The sequence below is a fragment of the Syngnathoides biaculeatus genome, chromosome 4 (assembly GCF_019802595.1).
Source record: "Syngnathoides biaculeatus isolate LvHL_M chromosome 4, ASM1980259v1, whole genome shotgun sequence".
In the NCBI taxonomy this organism is placed as follows: domain Eukaryota; kingdom Metazoa; phylum Chordata; class Actinopteri; order Syngnathiformes; family Syngnathidae; genus Syngnathoides; species Syngnathoides biaculeatus.
This window is the reverse complement of record NC_084643.1, coordinates 20676594-20695440: the sequence shown is the minus strand read 5'-3', so window position 1 is coordinate 20695440 and position 18847 is coordinate 20676594. Positions and strand designations below refer to the sequence as shown.

Here is an 18847-nt window from a genome sequence, read left to right as displayed (position 1 = left end):
TCCAAAAATGGTTTGTGGAATAGTGGAATTATGACCAAAAAGTCCCATTTTGGCCTCATCTGACCACAAAACGTTCTCCCACGATTCCTCTGTATCATCCTTATGGTCATTGGCAAACTTAAGACGGGCCATTGACATTTGGTGGTTTAAGCAGGGGAACCTTCTGCGCCATGCATGATTTCAAACCATGACGTCTTAGTGTATTACCAACACTCACCTTGGAAACGGTGGTAGGAGCTCTTTTCAGGTCATTGACCAAGTCCTGTTGTGTAGTCCTGGACTGATTCCTCACCTTTCTAAGGATCATTGAGACCCCACGAGGTGATATCTTGCATGGGGTTCCACTCCAATTGTGATTGACCGTCATGTTTAGCTTCTTCCATTTTCTAGTGATTGCTCCAACAGTGGACCTTTTTTCACAGAGCTGCTTGGCAATTTCTCCAGGCATGAGAATTTTCCACCGATCGGCGGATTTCCGACTTTTTCAGACCAAAATGACCATTCTCGAGATAAGTGCAAATCCGTTAAGAAAATTTCAGGGGGTAGGGTATCGTGCGCCTGCCTCTTGGTGGTGGGCTCCGAGCTGCAAGTTCAGCTTCGTGCTAGCACAAGCACGACTATCATATGCCGTTCTAACATGCTTGGTAGTGTAAATATTTGCATTTTGCGACATAAACATTAAAACTTGTTTGTGGCAGATTACTCGATTGGACAACAGAGGTATACAATATAACGATCCAATCGTGTTTGTGGTTAATCGAGTTTCACCATTGCCATGTACATGTGTTCTCGGTTCTCAGAAATCGCAGTGTTACTTGTTAGTTAGCCGAGTAATGGCGTGTGGGACTTAGATAGCGCGAACTGAGCGACGATGTGTTCAAAGTTTTACGATGGCGAAAGTGTTAGAAAAAAAGGATGAAGATCGAGCGAGGGCAATTGACAAGGATGCTGGAATCAAAAACTGTTTCAGACGGGCATGGCTTGAAAAAAGTGTAACCGTTGAGATAGGACCGAAAACGGTATTAACATGTCTAACTGAACACATACAAAAACTGGACATTCCCGGCAAAGTGCTGTGTACTCTGTGTTCCAAAATGAGCAAAAAATATCCAGGAGGACACTCAGACACCCCCCCCCTTTTCTGCTTGGGTCCCTGAATTTGTAAGTTAGGGGCTCTGAATACTGTGGATATCTTTTTTGCTTTGTCACCAATTAAAAGTGATCTGATTTACCTGTTCTTTGGTTATTTTAGCTGCCTGACATATGTTGATTTACAGCATTTGGAATTGATTTTCACACGTTTCCTAAACACAAGGTCAAGTTGCCCCTCTGTTCTAGCAATTTTCTCTATGTGGCCCTCAGTGGAAACATTTTGGATAATCCTGAAATGGGTTGTCAGTGCTCATTTGTTTTTAAATCACTCCACAGGTTAAGAGGAAGATCCTGGAGGAGGAGATCCACTGTCCTCCAGAAGCTTCTGTGCTGTTGGCCTCGTACGCCGTACATGCTAAGGTCAGGATCGCTTTGGACCTTTACTCTCTGATGGCCTGATTTGATAAGATTGTGTTGACAAACATTACATTGCAGTTGGTAATTGGTGGAAAAGTGGTGGAGTCTTATTTAAAAGAAGGTTTTGTACTTAAGGTTTTCACCTTGGGATAATTGGGAAAGCGCCGTGAGTGCAAAATGAAACTTGAACTGATGGAATTTAAAGTGTCAGTGGAAAAGCCAAGCTAATCCTGGATAGATGGCATTTAGAGAATGAGAGTGCTTACGGTTGAGGTATTTAAACTTGCTGTCTGAGGGTAAACAAGTTGCATATGAGCACAGTCTATTGCTCCAATAAAAGCAATGTTTTTTTTTTTATTTCCCTTAAACCAAGTGCTTGTGAATTGAATGTACTGTATGTATGTGTCCCTTCTGCGTATCCACTCAGCACACACAGAAATACTGCTCTGGAAAATAGCAGTACCAAATGTCAGTGCACTGAAATGACTCAGATGCAAAGAGGCTAAGGTTTGTAAGACATGTTGACTCCTGGGAAGGTGTTGAACCGATTAATCGAGTTTACCACTCCACGTCAATGTTTTAAGATTGAAGTCAACTCATCACTAATTACAATTTTGGCAACTTGTCAACAAATCTGACAGTTTAGAGAGGACTTTCAATTCGACTGGCTGCCACTGTCACTGGACTGTCACACTCCATGGAGCAACGAAATGTCTGATAAACAAGGTGATACAGTCTTCATACATCTGTATGGGGCAGAGTACAAAAATGTGAGTACTCTTACTTGAAAGTAATATGACTCAAGTAAAAGTATAAAATACTCCTCCTAATAATTGATAATGAATTACATCCGTAAACTACTCAAGTACTGAGTAGATGGGGATCAACTGCTGATTTGTTAGAGCATGAGCATTAAATAAAATACACCCAAAACTATAACATAACAAAATAATCGGTGAATGTGCAGTGTGTGTGTGTGTGTGTGTGTGTGTGTGTGTGTGTGTGTGTGTGTGGCTTACATTAGAAAGTATACCAAATGTTTTGCAATTACTTATGACTATAAAACAGGGCTAACATGAGCTAATATCCACAGCCAAATAAATAAAAACCATTCAAAACTTACAGAAAGCTGCTTTCTCAAATTAGAAATGAGCTAAAATATCTGCATTTGGACAGACAGTGCCAGGGAAATAATAAAGTGCAGGAAAACTGTTGTTTTTGTAATCTTAAATATAAATACATTGTGCGGGGTTGCCTTCTATGTGACGACATTTCCAACACAGCCGTCAAGTAGGCACGTTGATTAGTCAGGCTGGTTTATCTCATCTTTACATTTCTGCCTGCAAACCCCAATAGAATGTAGTCATGTGACTGTCTTTCGTGGTTTGATTAGTGAACCTGAGTTAAGCGTCACTTTTGTTTGTACTGGCACAATCAGTGTCCAATGTGGAAGTCGTCATATAAACAGATCGTAGATGAAAAAAAAATGATTAATAAGCAATCAGCGATAAATCAACGTAGCAAGGGACATGTAGATTTTTGTAACAGAGATAAAGTACTGTTCCTTGCATGCTGCAATAATACTACCTTGACAAGTACCGTATAATTAAAAATGTGGCTTGAGTAAATGTCACGGGGAAATGTAGCTCGTTCCTCCCCACCTCTGTCAGTGGGACTGCGAGATTGGTGGCGAGGAATGAGGGCAGTAACCGTCCTAGCACTTGTCCCAGCACAGTCACTTGGAGAATATGCTCGTCAAGCCTCAAATGGTCCACGCTGCATCAGTGATGTAATCAATTAATCAACTTTGACGCAATTTTCATCACATTATACTCCACTGCAACAAAATCTTTGTTCATGCAATCGCTACTTCTAAAGACGATATGCTCCAAGTCAGCCCTTAATTCGGTGGTTCTCAACTTTTGTTTGATCGAATTCAGGGATTCTGTGAGCTCACTGGAGGTCAAGACACGCGCAGTGTGTACGTGCGTGCATCTGTCCTTCCGTCTGTCTCTAATAGCCTTTTCACACCGCACTTGGCAGGGTGAAGTGCATCACTGACTAACCCATGAATTGTTTATGTGCTGTGGATACGTGACGATACAATGCCGAGTCATGTAGCAAGGCTCAAGTTGGGCGTTTGGTGTCGCTGTGGCACACCACGCCTCGAGTTGAAAGTGGCGTCACTGTGGCATCAAATGGTGCATTAAACAAGAGAGGGGTAGACGGTAGAGCTCCAATGATTAAAAGACTGCTGTTAACTAAACTCTACATAACCAGCTCTTGATAATCTTCACATTGTCTCACCTTCGTCTCATTGTTTCACTCACAACCCACCAACTATGGCGAGCTCTGGTATGGACATCAATTGATCTTCAAATCCCGAAAATTGCCAGTACACAAGAAAAGTTTTCAGAAATCCCTCAACAAGAGAGCCTTCGAGCGATCAGAGACGTTGGGCTTGAGTGAGCCTGTCTTGCTTAAGTTGACAGAAAGAGAGCCTTTTTGACAAGTGGACAGGGTCTGGAGAGACGAGAGGTTCTACCTTGAAGGTTGGTAACGACCCCCAAGAGGCTTTCCCCTCGCTGGCACCCAGACCTCCCCCCCCCCACCTCCTTGCCAATTTAATAGCCTGAGAGAAGCTGCAGTGCGGATCAGGGAAAAAAGCACATAAGCTGTGTGCTGCCCACAGTCAGTATTCAGCAAAAATTGTGAGCTCAACACTCTGTTTTGGTTTAAGCAGCAATCGGCTTTGATTAGAGTCGTTTAATAAGTTTTCTCTGCACAGATTGTTGTTTGGCCATGTGGTAGAGTGTAGCTCATTTGATTTGCTTGACTTGGCTGGCGCTCGCTCATTATTATGCAAGGCCGTAGACAGTGTCAAGTGTGTTCCGAGACTCCTTGAAGGAGTTTTATCTTCATTGCACGACAGGCCCCTAAATCGGAGCACAAAATGGCATATAGCTCAGGGGACATTGTAAAAAGCCACGTCGAGCAAAATGTATACATTGTTACACATCATACAACAGATTTTTTTAAGCATATTCTTTGGCTTTTTGTATGATAGCGCCATGGAAGGGTGAGGACTGCCATAGAACTAAAAATTTATGTTATGTGGAAAGGCTCTGGCTTTGTCAACTTGTTGACTGGCAGCTGTTTTCAAAGCAGAGCTTCCCATCTTGCTGTCCATTTTAGAGCATTTTGACTGAACTTTCAAGACCCACAGGATGCTGTGTTCTGTGACAAAATGATCACTGAAGCTACCAAAACAAAGAATAGAGATAAATGTTGTTGTTTGATCTTTTTCAATTTTTTCACAACTCGTAGTATAAACATGGATTGGTTTCACTAAAACCACTTTCAACACCTCAAACCACAAGAAAACTAATAAGATTGAGAAAGCTTTTGATGGCAAAATGTATTTACAGGTTTTTTTTTTATGTTGCCGTTCATCATTCACTTCATGAACTGCATCATATTTTCTGCTGCCTTTCACTTCTGACCTGCTACTGTACCAATGCCTGGAACCTTGGAATTGACATTGGTACTCAATGGCCCCAATTTTCAGTACTTTGGTGTCTTCATGTGGTAATAAATAAATTCTCCAATAATAAAATCTACAAGTTTTTTTATTTAACATTTATTTTTTCATTCTTTATATACATTTTGACAAAAATAAAAATCATCAAGGTATAATAATGTAGTGAGTGACAAACAAGGTTTATTCCTATACATTATTAATAATAACAAAGTATCCTGCAAACAATGTATAAAATATTATCAATAACAAAGTCCAAAACAAATTTCTTTTCAATCAACTGCACAAGAAGAAAGATAATAGTATTATGACATACCTTATGTATGGACTCCTCAACTCTTTTTGCTACTACTGGGGCCTCCACTCCCTGAGAAGGGTTGCGTCAGGAAGGGCATCTGGCGTAAAAACTGTGCCAAACATATCTGTGCGTTCATCTGAGATGACGCACTGTGGCGACCCCGAAAGGGATAAGCCGAAAGAAACTTACTATAGTTCAATTTACTAAAGATTGTCTCATATGAATGTTGGCCTTTAAAACAATTTCTTAGACTCTGCTTGCTCAACGTAAGACTTTGCAATCCCAAAACTGTAGGCAAACAGTTTAGCTCCCAGCAGCGACTGTTTCATCAGTCATCAGACAAAAGCTAGCTATGGCAATCACTGTTTTGGAACTTCTGTGGCTCACCTCCATGCTGTGTGGCTACATGGATGGTCCAGACATTTGGGGTTCCCCACAAAGTACTGGCGGACCAACCGGGCCAGCTCTCCTAGCTGCGTACCTGTGCTAGCCACATTCCTCATCTCTGGTTCTGCTGTGGTTTAATTTCGCTGGCACTCTCCCATCATGTAGAATATTAATCTGTTCTAAATGGATTGGGATATCTGTGTGTGATACATTATTACTGTAATCTATGTCCGATGTTTGTTGTGAACTCAGGCGTGAGTGATGTTACTACACATTGGGTGTACTTGGGTCCCGAAATATGGTACCAATTAATTTTACCTTGATTTGGTACTCAGTTCTACTGACAGAATTTGCTCTACAGGGATCTAGAGTGTTTTATAAATCTCATTTTCATAGACAAGTTGGACAAAAGACTTTTCCATGCCTACACATTGAAATATGTGCTTGCCAAATATATATTTTTTGCAAAAAACAGTTGGGTTCGAGTTGATAAGTATGAATCTCCATAACATTGGATAAGTTGAGGGGGTGTGGCCGTGTGAGTGACATGAAAGACATGGCCAATTAATATTTGTGTGATTTGTGTGTGAATTTTGTCCTATTTTGCTTTTGTTCATTTTGTATTTGTGTGTTTGGCTACTTGTCTGGCTCCCTAAATGGGTGAAAGTGCTTTGGCGACTATGAATGTCTTTGCCTGCGTGCGAGGCCATTACACTATCTTAAATGACCCATTTTTTTTCCTTCACTTCACTCGGGCAGCAGCGTATTTGAAGCCCTCTTGTAATTTTAAAACTTTCCCCTGCTCACAAAAATTGGTCGTTAAGTTGTAGGCAATTCTAAACAATTTTGGTTGGGTTGTCAATTACACACGTTTTCTTTCCCAATTTACAGCACAGCTCAGTCTCTTTCTCCCATCAGTAGCTGGGATTTACTCTATACAGAGTAAAGTATCAGTTACTTGGTTGGCCACTAAAATTGGGCTAATTTCAGCAAGAAAAACAATGGGTTTGTTTTTAAAACACCTGGGAACTCATATATAGGTCATAAATTCATATTCAGATGATATGCGTTCACGGCCGAACCGCCTCCCTGTCCGATCCACTTCCGCGGCGGAAATGAGCCACCGCGGCTCGTTGCAGCAGGTTGGGGTGGCTCATTTTCGGCGCCGAGGTGGCTTATCATGCAGCCGAGCCGGGCTGCTTTACAGCATTGTCGCCGCCGTCTGCGATGAACAACACCGTCGAGCCGGAGCGCTTTACCGCGTTGTCGTCGCACGCAGCTGAGTGCGCCATTGTCATTGTCGGCAGAGTTCTTCAGAGCCGCCACTGTCCGCGAGCCCGACGGACAGGCTTATCACAGAGCCCAGCCGGGCTGCTTTATGGCGTTGTTCATAGCTGCCAACATCCATGACGAACAATACCATAGAGCCGGGGAGCTTTACGGCTTTGTCGTCGCACGCGGCCGAGCGCGCTATTGTCGGCAGTGTTCTTCAAAGCCGCCGCAATCCGCGAGCCCGAAGGCTGCAGGAGGCGAGCCCGAGACCGTCCGACGCGCACATGGACACATTTGGCACGCCTGTCATACGTACACAGATCTTTTGTTACATCATGAGGTACGGATTACGTGGTCCGCCCCAAACTATTATATTTTTAGTAGCTGTATACACACCTACCTGTCATTTGGAATCCACAAAGCTCTCGTCCATTGCACCCATGCAATCCATTTTTCATGACAAACCGGGTCTCTTGCAAACTTATGAAGGGTAAATCCATCCATGTCCAGCAATGCAACGAGCCGACATTTTGGCTAACACGAAGGAACAACGAGCTACCTTCCCGGAGGTAAAACCAATAGAAACAAACGAGTCCCCTTGAGGGCGGTCCGGCCATTTACATCACTTCCTGCTTCTTCTCGAAAACAAATCCCTCGATAGGATTTTCATGCCGCGAGTTACAAAAAGCTGTATTTGTCAAAATCATGTTTTGTGGTGGAAAAAAGGCATGGGTCCATGTCGGCTGCCGTTTTTTTCATTAATAACATACTAAAAAAATCATGCATTTCATGACAGTGCCCCTTTAAATTGTGAGGGAAAAAATGCATACTAATAATGCTGTTAGTGTTTAAAACAAATGTAGTGGTAGTGAGGGTGAGTTGTTGGTTGAATTAAGTTTTGCTTTAGCACTACCGAGTAATTTGCACTAAAGAATCTTGCCTAAGTAACACAAGACGGTAGATTTTGTATTTCATGCTCATCCTGGATCAGTGGATCTGCAGGGGCTTCTCCCTGCTATTTTGTATTCTGAGAGCGAGCGGTGCCACAAGTGGATTTTGACAGGGCGCTTTGGAGATAAAGCCACTCCAGGGGGAAAATACAGAGGGAATCATCTCTCTGATTCAGAGGCCTGGTCGAGGATGAGCTGGACGTGTCTGACGAAGTGGGAACTGAGACGAGGGGTTCTGAAGTGAGACGCCGAGCTCTGAAGTCGCCCTCCCCCAGTCACAAGTCTAATATTTCTTTTTATATTTAGCTTGGGCAAACTGCAGAGTCCAGCCAAGAAAACGGTCAAGCGTTGACATGCTTTGTTCCTCCCTGGATGAATTACCGCCTGTAATGTTGTCTGCAGTAATTGGGAGTAAGGGGAAGGTGTGGAATCACAATGTGGCTCGGGTCATGGCGTATTCATGGTTTTGGCAACAAGTGACACGCGGAGGGGATGCAGTGAGGATGTGAAGAAGCTGCAGGGAAAAACATGCAATCATTGGCTCCTGCGTTACACTTTATTTGCAATTAGACCAATATTCCACTCTTCGTTTTCAGAATGTCCCCATGTGTTGACTGTTTGGAGAGGGGATGCCTTCAAAACAAAGACGTTTGGTCATGTTTTATGGCAAGACCTTAAACTTTGCTACCAAAGTAGACCTTAGAATTTAGCGTTGTCTATCTGTCTAGTATACGTGGTTTAAATTTGGTAGCAACTAGATAAAATTGCTTTGAGTTTGTCTTTATTGGACCTCAGTGAATGTCCCTAAAATGGCCACTTGAGCCTTTTTTGATTCTACTCATGATTGACACGTCTCCTAAATTTCATGTTGCTAAGTGAAACAATCTTTGGGGCGGAGGTTTCAGTCTTTGGGAGTTCATTTCTGCAGGACCCCTGAAAATGTCCTTAAAATGGCTGTTTCAAACCAAAATAAGTAAGATTCTTTCGGCTTGTCCCTTTCGGGGCCGCCACAGCCTTAAATCATTGTTGTTTTTGACATGGCTTGTTGAGACAGTTTTGTGGGTCTACTCACATGCCTGACAAATTTCATGCTCACAAGTGACATTGGCCTTGCAGGCTTACTTTTTTTAGTTCATCTATGTAGAATCACTGGAAATGGGCCTAAAATGTCTGCTTCATACGAAAATAGCTTGATTCCATGTCTCTTTAACCATAGCTTCCCGAGACATCTTGTCATTCAGTTTATAATAGATTTGTTTCCAAATTTAATGTTGCTCAGTAAAACTGTTTTCGGGGGCTACATTTCCAAACACTAATCCAGTGGTGTTTGAGTAATTGTTTGTAGACGACATCATTCCATTGTTGAAATTCATATAATGCTTCATTTCCTTGCAGTAAATGATTATTGATAACTGGTGGTCAGCAAACCTTTTCCCTAATGAAAATTTAAACCCTGCTCTCGCTGTGCATACTGCAGAAAATAGTCATTGTCAACTTTACGAGGTATAGTACAATGATCAGACTAATCCACTTTTTGCAAAAGCATTTGTCCCGCAAAAACTAGATTTGAAAAATAGAAAAGAATAGAATAGAAAAGGAAAATTGAAACAAGTAAACATAGCTAGTGTCAGCCACCTGCCCCAGAAAATCTTAAATGTAGAATATTTATACTGCCTACACCCATTCAGTAGAATTATGGTAAGCGTGGGTTTGAGATATGACTATTCCGACTTGTGAGTTTTTCCAGATACATTCCTTTTGACTTGCAAGCAAAAATTATAGAAAAATACAAGGGCTGGATGGTGGCAGTGAACTCAAATCACTTTAAAAGAGGCAGCAGTTTAGTTGATCGTGATCACCTCAAACCAAAAAAATTCTACTTATTTTCCTCTCCCAGTGTAGGTTTACTGTCAAACTAAACATACTAAGAGAATTACACAGTGTATTAAAAAAAATAAAAATACTGTTTTCCGCGAGCTTAAAGCTAACATAATAGGAAACACCTTGTGACAAATCAATGGCACGGGGATGTCGCTTTAAAGTTTTTTAATGTCTAATTTCAAATGCAAATTATCTTCTCTCGATGAAAATATATCCTCAACTGTACCATAAAATGCATAACCTTTTCAATACTTTTACCAAAAACATAAGTGTTTATGAATTCAAGTCCGCGAACTTTGACCTAGTTTCCCGTGTCTGAAAAATAACTCATTTCGGGGGCGGAGCCTCCTACGTCACTAGAGGTGGACCTGCTGTTGTTCGACTGATACTGTCTGGTTATGGCATCAGTTTACCATGTGAAATTATATTTATAGTGAAACAAGATATCACCAACTATTGCTCTCAAATTAACGTGGCTACATTTGTTTGTCTGTTTGTTTTGGTGCGATAATAAACCAGCCTTGTACACGCAAATTAGTGACGCATATCATACTGCAGATAGTTTCTCATATGAGCACAGGCAGATCCATCACGCTGTACAATGAACGGCCGGGTGGTCGCGTACCTATGTAGGAATGTGACATCATAGCCAGTGTCAACAATGGTGAGCATTGGAATACATTTCAGAACGATGATGAATTTTCCAATATTTTGAGCGATGAACACTATTCTGAAGGGTCCCACGAAGACGGTCAAGAATATGAGCTATATAAAGGCGCTTAAAGTTATCAATTTGAGCCAGTTAGACAGCACATACGTTCGAATGCTGACGAAATAGCTGGCCAAGAAGAAGGTGCCAAGCACGCAGGGAGCAGGATATGCCTCGTGTTGGAAACAAAGACTGGTAAGCATTTTTAAAATTCTTGTTTTGTTTAGTCAGTCATAAATTGATAAAAAGTAAAGGCGTCGATATCCTGAATGTATATACGGAATTTTCATTCTTGTTTTAAAATTATGCAAACACAATGTATTTAGTAGCTGTTTCCGCTTCGTTTTTGTCTTTTTTCAGGGATAATCGAAAAATAAAAATACTTCCTTCATAACGGAATTCAGATTCTAATTCTGCATAAAAAAATTGTATAATATTAGCAAAAAGGTGCACTGAGGACATTCCATACACTTTACGCAACATTTTAACACGAGCCAGGAGCAACACACGTAGACAGATAATACAGTGAAAAAAAAATGGGTATTTGAACACCGTGCTATATAATCTAAAAAGAAAAATCCAGAAATCACCATGTATGATTATTTTTTCAAAACGATTTATTTGTGTGATACAGCTGCAAATAAGGATTTGAACACCTGAGAAAACCAATGTTAATATTCGCTACAGTAGCCTTTGTTTGCAGTTACAGCGGTCAAACGTTTCCTGTAGTTCTTCACCCGGTTTGCACACACTGCAGGAGGGATTTTGGCCCACTCCTCCAAACAGATCCTCTCTAGATCAGACAGGTTTCTGGGCTGTCGCTGAGAAACACGGAGTTTCAGCTCCCTCCAAAGATTTTCTATTGGGTTTAGGTCTGTCGACTGTTTAGGCCATGCCAGAACCTTGATATGCTTCTTATGGAACCACTCCTTGGTTTTCCTGGCTGTATGCTTCGGGTCATTATCATGTTGAAAGACCCAGCCACGACCCATCTTCAATGCTCTGACTTAGGGGAAAGAGGTTGTTCCCCAAAATCTCACAATACATGGCCGCGGTCATCCTCTCCTTAATACAGTTCAGTTGTCCTGTCCCATGTGCAGAAAAACACCCCCAAAGCATGATGCTACCACCCACATGCTTCACACTAGGGATGGCATTCTTGGGATGGAACTCATCATTCGTCTTCCTCCACACACGGTTAGTGGAATTATGACCAAAAAGTTTGGTCTCATCTGACCATAAAACTGACCATGACTCCTCTATATCATCCATATGGTCATTGGCAAACTAAAGACAGGCCTTGACATGTGCTGGTTTAAGCAGGGAAACCTTCTGTGCCATGCCGGATTTCAAACCATGACGTCTTAGTGTATTACCTTGGAAACAGTGGTCCCAGCTCTTTTCAGGTCATTGACCAAGTCTTGTCGTGTAGTCCTGGGCTGATTCCTCACCTTTCTAAGGATCATTGAGACCCCACGAGGTGATATCTTGCATTCATTGCTTCCATTTTCTAATGATTGCTCCAACAGTGGACCTTTTTCCACCAAGCTGCTTGGCAATTTTTCGTAGCCCTTTTTGCAGCCGTGTGGAGTTGTACAATTTTTTCTTTGGTGTATTTGGACAGCTCTTTGGTCTTGGCCATTTTACAAGTTTGGGTCTTACTGATTGTTTGGGGCGGACAGGTGTCTGTATGCAGCTAACGGCCTCACTCAGGTGGATCTGATTCAGGATAATACATGGAGTGGAGGTGGACTTTTAAAGGCGCACTAACAGGTCTTTGAGGGTCAGAATTGTAGCTGATGAACAGGTGTTTGAATACTTATTTGCAGCTGTATCACACAAATAAATCGTTAAAAAAAATCATAAATTGTGATTTCTTGATTTTTCTTTTTATTATATTATAAATATATTTTTCTTCACTGTATAACAATACTCAAAGGGAAAGAACCACTAATATTAATGCAGCTCACTGAGAAGCTGAGACTGTCTCCATATATGTTTAGGGTTAGCATTGGCAAACCTCCTAGCCAGGCCTAAATGTTATGATGAATGATATGAAGAAGAAAGCGTCATTTTACTTCATCATGGTGGAATATTGATTTATTGAATAACTTAATGACTGGGAAAAGTCTAGTACGTTAAAATAACGCTGTTGCCAGTATATAGAAAGAAAGTGTATTGACACAAATTACGCAAGATGTGAGTATGGAGTCAATTAAAGTCGTAAACTGTCAAATGTTAATGTTCTTATTAATAAAAGTAAAACTGTTGAGATGATTCACTTGTTTTTATTTGAGAATCATCAAGAAGGATCTGAAGGACTGAATATAAAATGTTCTCAACTTCAGACTTTTTAGTCAAAGATAATATTCTTTATTTTGTTGGTAAATATCAGTAGGCTTTAACTGTCGGTAAATTGTAACAGATTTCAAAAGCAGGACAAAGTAGATTAGATTACATAAGGCATAGGCAGGGGCCTGTGACTATGGGCCTGTCGGGGGGGCATGACTATGTTTTCTGAATGACAAGTGAGTTACGCCCTGGTTCAAGCCAGTGCCGCGGCCGCTCAGCATGACAATCTAGGTGGGTTAGTGGGTCATGAATTGATGAAGAAGGGATATGGATAGTTGTGAGAGCTCATGTGAATTGCGGGACACAATGATCATTGACATTTCAAACGCACATCACAATAATAAATATACATGATTAAATTCGGTGCCAAGTGGCATCAGATGCTGTCTTCTCTGATGGACTGCTCCCTGGAGCTGGGAAAATCCATGAGTTTGACTGCTTAGCCAACAGTGGTTAAACAGCAGATTAACACATTTTACAAATCGGGGAGGACTAAACCATTAACATTGCTCACACATTGCAAAGTGAGTGCGGTCATTTTAACTTTTAGGACAGGCTTTTGAGTTGTAACTCAGGCAAATTTGATTTGCCAGCATGGCGAATGTGGACACTATTCTGGCAGCGTGAACTCTACATTTGTATTTCTGTATTATAAAAGCTCCCAGGTGGCCAAGGTACACATACAAGAAGGAGCAACAAAATGTCCATTGAATTGAAACAAAAAAAAATTTCAAAATATGTTTAAATGATTGAAATTCTGTTTGAATATGTCATTGTTATATTTATATTTATTAACATTTATATTATATTTAAGTACATTATCATGAAATGTTTTTTCTTATTAAAAAAACACGTTACAAACAATTTTGGGGTGTTAGAATTGATTATTGGCATTTCCATTCATTTCAGTGAAAAAGGACTACTTGATAGCCAAGTTTTTTTTAATTTACAAGGACATTCAACAAGATGAATTAAACTCATATCTCAAGGCACCACATTAATGTCAGACAACATCCGAACATTATTTTTTGTTTGGGACGGTTTTGAAAAAATATATATTGTAAGACATATTGTTAAGCAACAATAAAACAGCGGGCTTGCTTTTGTTGTACTGTATTACTGTTTAGTATTTGGGATAAAAGGGTGGCCAAGATAAACTGCTTTCTCTCTCAATTTTTTCCATTTCCATTTCAAAGTGAGGTTGTCATTGTTTTGTGAGGTTTTTTTTTTATTACGTTATTAGTTGCTTCTGTGATATCTGGTGAGGGCAATGGCTGCAGTTCATCTGTCAAGGTGAAATAATATTTAAAAAAGAATCACATTATTGCAATTTGTCATCCCTTTCCCTCTTTGACCCTTGGGCGTTAAACCGCCTGGGAGCCGCCGGCTATGTAAATCTCATACATTAGTTTTAAAGAGCTTGAATATGATTATAAAGGACAGATATGATGATCCTTTCACAGCCACGACACTTAAAACGTTACACATTTTATTATGCAGGAGGAAGGGTGTTCATTTGAAAGGCATAACTAAAGTGTGTGGCTGCCGAAAAGCGCTGAGGTCGGAATCTTAAAATTAAGTAAGCAGAAGAGATTTTGATTTAGTTTTGAACCAGCTTGTCAATTGGACAGCAAAATCATCTGAATGGTGTAACTTCCTAACTGACTACGTCTCTAGACTCAAACACTGGTTCTCATCTAACTTTTTACAACAGTGAAAAAACTCAAATCCTACTCATACAGTTGAAGCCAGAAATTGAAATACACAAAAAAATCCCATATCTTTAAAGAACGTGGGGAAGCCCAAAAGATGAGATCGTGAATATAGAAACTCTTAATTGGTTAACTGACAACCTCTGAGTTAATTGATGGTACATGTGGCAAACACTCTGCTTCCTTCTTTGGAATCATTGGAAAATCAAAAAAACTTCGCCAGGATATCAGAAAAAGAATCGTGCAGCTCCACAAGTCTGACCCATTCTTGGGTGCAGTTTCCAGATGCTTGAAGGTGCCATGTTCATCTGTTCAATTACATGCAAGTATGAGACATGATGGGAATGTTCAGTCATCTCACTGCTCAGCAACGAGACGGGCTCTGTGTCCCAAAGATGAATGTGTTTTAGTCCGAAATGGGAAAATCAACACCAGAACAGAAGCTAAAAGACCATGTGAAGATGCTGGATGAAGTTAGTAAGAAAGTGTCATTGTCCACAGAGAAAAAAGACCTGCACCGACATGGGCTCACTGAGAATGAAGCCGTTACTCCTCAAGAAACATAAAAAAGACATTCTTCTTTTTTTCTTCTTTTCCTTTCAGCTTGTCCACTTAGGGGTTGTCACAGCATGTCATCTTTTTCCATCTCAGCCTATCTCGTGCATCTTCCTCTCTAACACCCACTGTCCTCATGTCTTCCCTCACAACATCCATCAACTTTTTCTTTGGTCTTCCTCTCGCTCTTTTGCCTGGCAGCTCCATCCTCAGCGCCCTTCTACCAATATATTCACTCTCTCGCATCTTGACATGTCCAAACTGTCGAAGTCTGCTCTCTTGAACCTTGTCTCCACAACATACAACCCTGGCTGTCCCTCTAATGAGCTAATTTCTAATCCTATCCAACCTCCTCACTCCTAGAGTGAACCTCAAAGTCTTCATTTCTGCCACCTCCAGTCTGCTTCCTGTTGTTTCTTCAGTGCCACCGTCTCTAATCCGTACATCATGACCGGCCTCACCACTGTTTTATAAACTTTGCCCTTCATCCTAGCAGAGACTCTTCTGTCACATAACACACCAGAGACCTTCTGCCAGCTGTTCCAACATGCATGGACCCGTTTCTTCACTTCCTTACCACACTCACCATTGCTCGAGATTGTTGACCCCAAGTATTTGAAGTCATCCACCCTTGCTATCGCTTCTCCCTGTAGCCTCACACTTCCCCCCTCCACGCCTCTCATTCACGCATATATACTCTGTTTTACTTTGGCTAATCTTCATTCCTCTCCTTTTCCGTGCATGCCTCCACTGTTCTAATTGTTCCTCCACCTGTTCTCTGCTTTCACTGCATATCACAATATCATCTGCAAACATCATGGTCAAGGGGATTTCAGTCTAACCTCATCTGTCAGCCTATCCATTACCACTGCGAACAGGAAGGGGCTCAGAGCTGATCCCTGATGCAGTCCCACCTCCACCTTAAATTCCTCTGTCACACCTAAGGCACACCTCACCACTGTTCTTCTGCCCTCATGCATGTCCTGTACTATTCTAACATATTTCCCCCCCACACCAGACTTCCACATGCAGTCCCACAGTTCCTCTCTTGGTACTCTGTCATAGGCTTTCTCTAGGTCTACAAAGACACAATGTAGCTCCTTCTAACCTTCTCTGTACTTTTCAATTAGCATCATCAAGGCAAGTAATGCATCTGTGGTACTCTTTCTAGGCATGAAACCATACTGTTCGTAGATACTGACTTCTGACCCGAGTCTACCCTCCATTACGCTTTCCCATAACTTCATTGTGTGGCTCATCAACTTTATTCCTCTATCATTGCCACAGCTCTGCAAGTCCCCTTTGTTCTTAAAAAAATGGGAACTAGCAAACTTTTCCTCCATTCTTCAGGCATCTTTTCGCCCACTACTATTCAAAAAGACAAGATAAAAAATATTAAATTTCTGGAGACATGTCCTGTTATCTGATAAAGTTAAAGTGGAGCTGTTTGGCCATAATGACCAGGGGAAGCTTGTAGTCTTGAGAACATCATACCAACTGGGAAGCATGGAGGTGGCGGCATCATGTTGTGGGGTTGATTTGGTGCAATAGAAACTGGAGCGCTTTCAGAAAACAGATAGCATCATGAAGAAAGTACATTACATGGAGATATTAAGGCAACATTTGAAGACATCAGCCAGGAAGCTAAAACTTGGGCACGAATGGGTCTCCCAAATGGGCAATGACCTGAAGCATGCTGACAAAATGGGTAAAAAGTGTCTTGAGGATAACAAAGTCAATGTCTTGGAGCTGCCACCACAAAGCCCTGATCTGAATCCCATCAAAAACTTGTGGGCAAATGTGAAAAGGCGTGTGGGAGCAAGGGAACTGACGAGCCTGAATCCGTTACACCAATTACGTCAGGAGGAATGAGCCACAATTCCAGCAGAGTATTATCAGAATCTTGTGAAAGGTTACCCAGAACGTTTGACCCAAGTCATTCATTCAAAGGAAATGCTACTCCATACTGAGGAAATGTATCCAAACTTTTGACCTTGAAGAAAATATAAAATTCTTTAAGAAATTCTCATTCTCATTACTGTGGGTTTTCTTTTTTTTTTAAATATGATTGGGGTGATCCTGATTGACCTGAAACAAAAGAGATTTAGTTGATTTCAGACAGTGAGACCAACAATGAAATATGTGCTTTTGCACTGTCTATGTAAACCTCTGGCTTCAATCCACGCTGGACAAAATTGCTCTTTCCCTCCCTTCCTTACAAACACACATAAATAACATCACCCGGTCTCTGTACTTTCATTTTATGAAGGATCAGTCGCCTCTGTCCATCCCTCAACCCCTATACTGCTGCTGTTCCTGTTCGTAGCTCTGTCACTTCCTTCCTGAATTATTGCAACTCTCCTGTATCTAACTCCCCCACTAGTCACTGCAAAAACTACAGCTTATCTAGAACTCTGCCGCTTGTATTATCACAAGGACCCCCCTGCACTCACCATATCACTCCTGCCCTGCAACATCTCAAAGAGCTCCGTCAACCAATATATTATATTGGCTGACTTTATTACACTAATCTGCATCTTCAAGGGCATTAATAACCTTGCCCTCTCATATCCCATACCCTCGCGCTCTCTCAGATTTTTGCCCTTCATCCACTTCACCTTCCATTCTGCCTGACCGCCTGCCTGCCCCCTCTCTTTGAACTCACTGCCACCTGACCTCTGAAACTATTCAAATCAAAACTCAAGACAAACGTATTCTGGACTGCCTTTTCTAGATTGCCAGTTAATTTGAACATTTTCCATTTCATTTGTTGTTTTTAATATTTTATGTTTTCTTATTGTTATTGTATTGCTTGATTTCTTTCAATTACGGTGACCTTAAGTGGCTTAAAAGGCACCGTTAAATAAAATGAATTATTATTATTAGAACTCACTTCCTTCAAGCAACAGGCAAAATGCTGTTTCAACTCGCTATACACCGTCTGAGCAGCCTTCTGCAAAATCCATTTATTCCAAACCAGGGCCACTCATTTTAATTCTGTTGCTGAATTTGCCACTCACATGATCTAAATTCCCAAGAGAAATGGAGAAAAAACAATTTTCTGTTTGGCTGCCTAAATAGGTTGTGCTCAGAATCTTAAAATGAAATAGGAATAGAGTTCGGTGCATTGGTGATCATTACTACATGTTGGCACAATAATCTGATTGCCAGGTAGTAGAGATGCCTTCAAGGAAGAGAAATTGGTGGTTTCACAATCCGTCTACCCCCCACCCCCTGTCTCAGCAGTCCTCGTCAAAATCAATTTATTCCAAACTGGGGCCACTCATATTTTCATTCTACCGATGCATTTTTCATCCACATGGTTTGAATTCACAATCTATTCCAGACTGGGGCCATTCATTTTTGTTCTGTGGCTGTATTTACAGTACCATCCACATGGTTTGAATCCATCAAATAATCTGGACTAGAACATTGTTAAATGTTCCTTTTCAACTGTAGACTGTTTAATCACAAAATCCGATGGCTGGCTAATTACATGATTGTGACACATTAAACAAAACTAGACTTTTTTTTTTTTTTTTACATTATTTTATAGTATGCCGATTACAATCCAAACATTCACAAGCCTGGCTTTTTGGCTCAGGAGGAGCTGCTGCCAAAAAGGGTGAGTGGTTCGCTACCGTCTGCATTACTTGTGATTAACACAACTTTAGCTCTGATAGG

At 41.1% G+C, this 18847-nt stretch overlaps 1 protein-coding gene across 5 annotated transcripts in view; it reads left to right on the top strand.

The window, feature by feature from the left end:
- Window positions 1-18847, top strand: part of nf2a (NF2, moesin-ezrin-radixin like (MERLIN) tumor suppressor a) — a 60934-nt gene that overhangs the window by 9131 nt on the left and 32956 nt on the right. For all 5 annotated transcript variants that reach the window (XM_061817707.1, XM_061817706.1, XM_061817705.1 and 2 more), the window contains exons 4-5: window positions 1429-1512; window positions 18720-18788. In XM_061817707.1, coding sequence (XP_061673691.1) covers window positions 1429-1512; window positions 18720-18788 — 153 coding nt within the window. The remainder of the gene's footprint in view (window positions 1-1428; window positions 1513-18719; window positions 18789-18847) is intronic.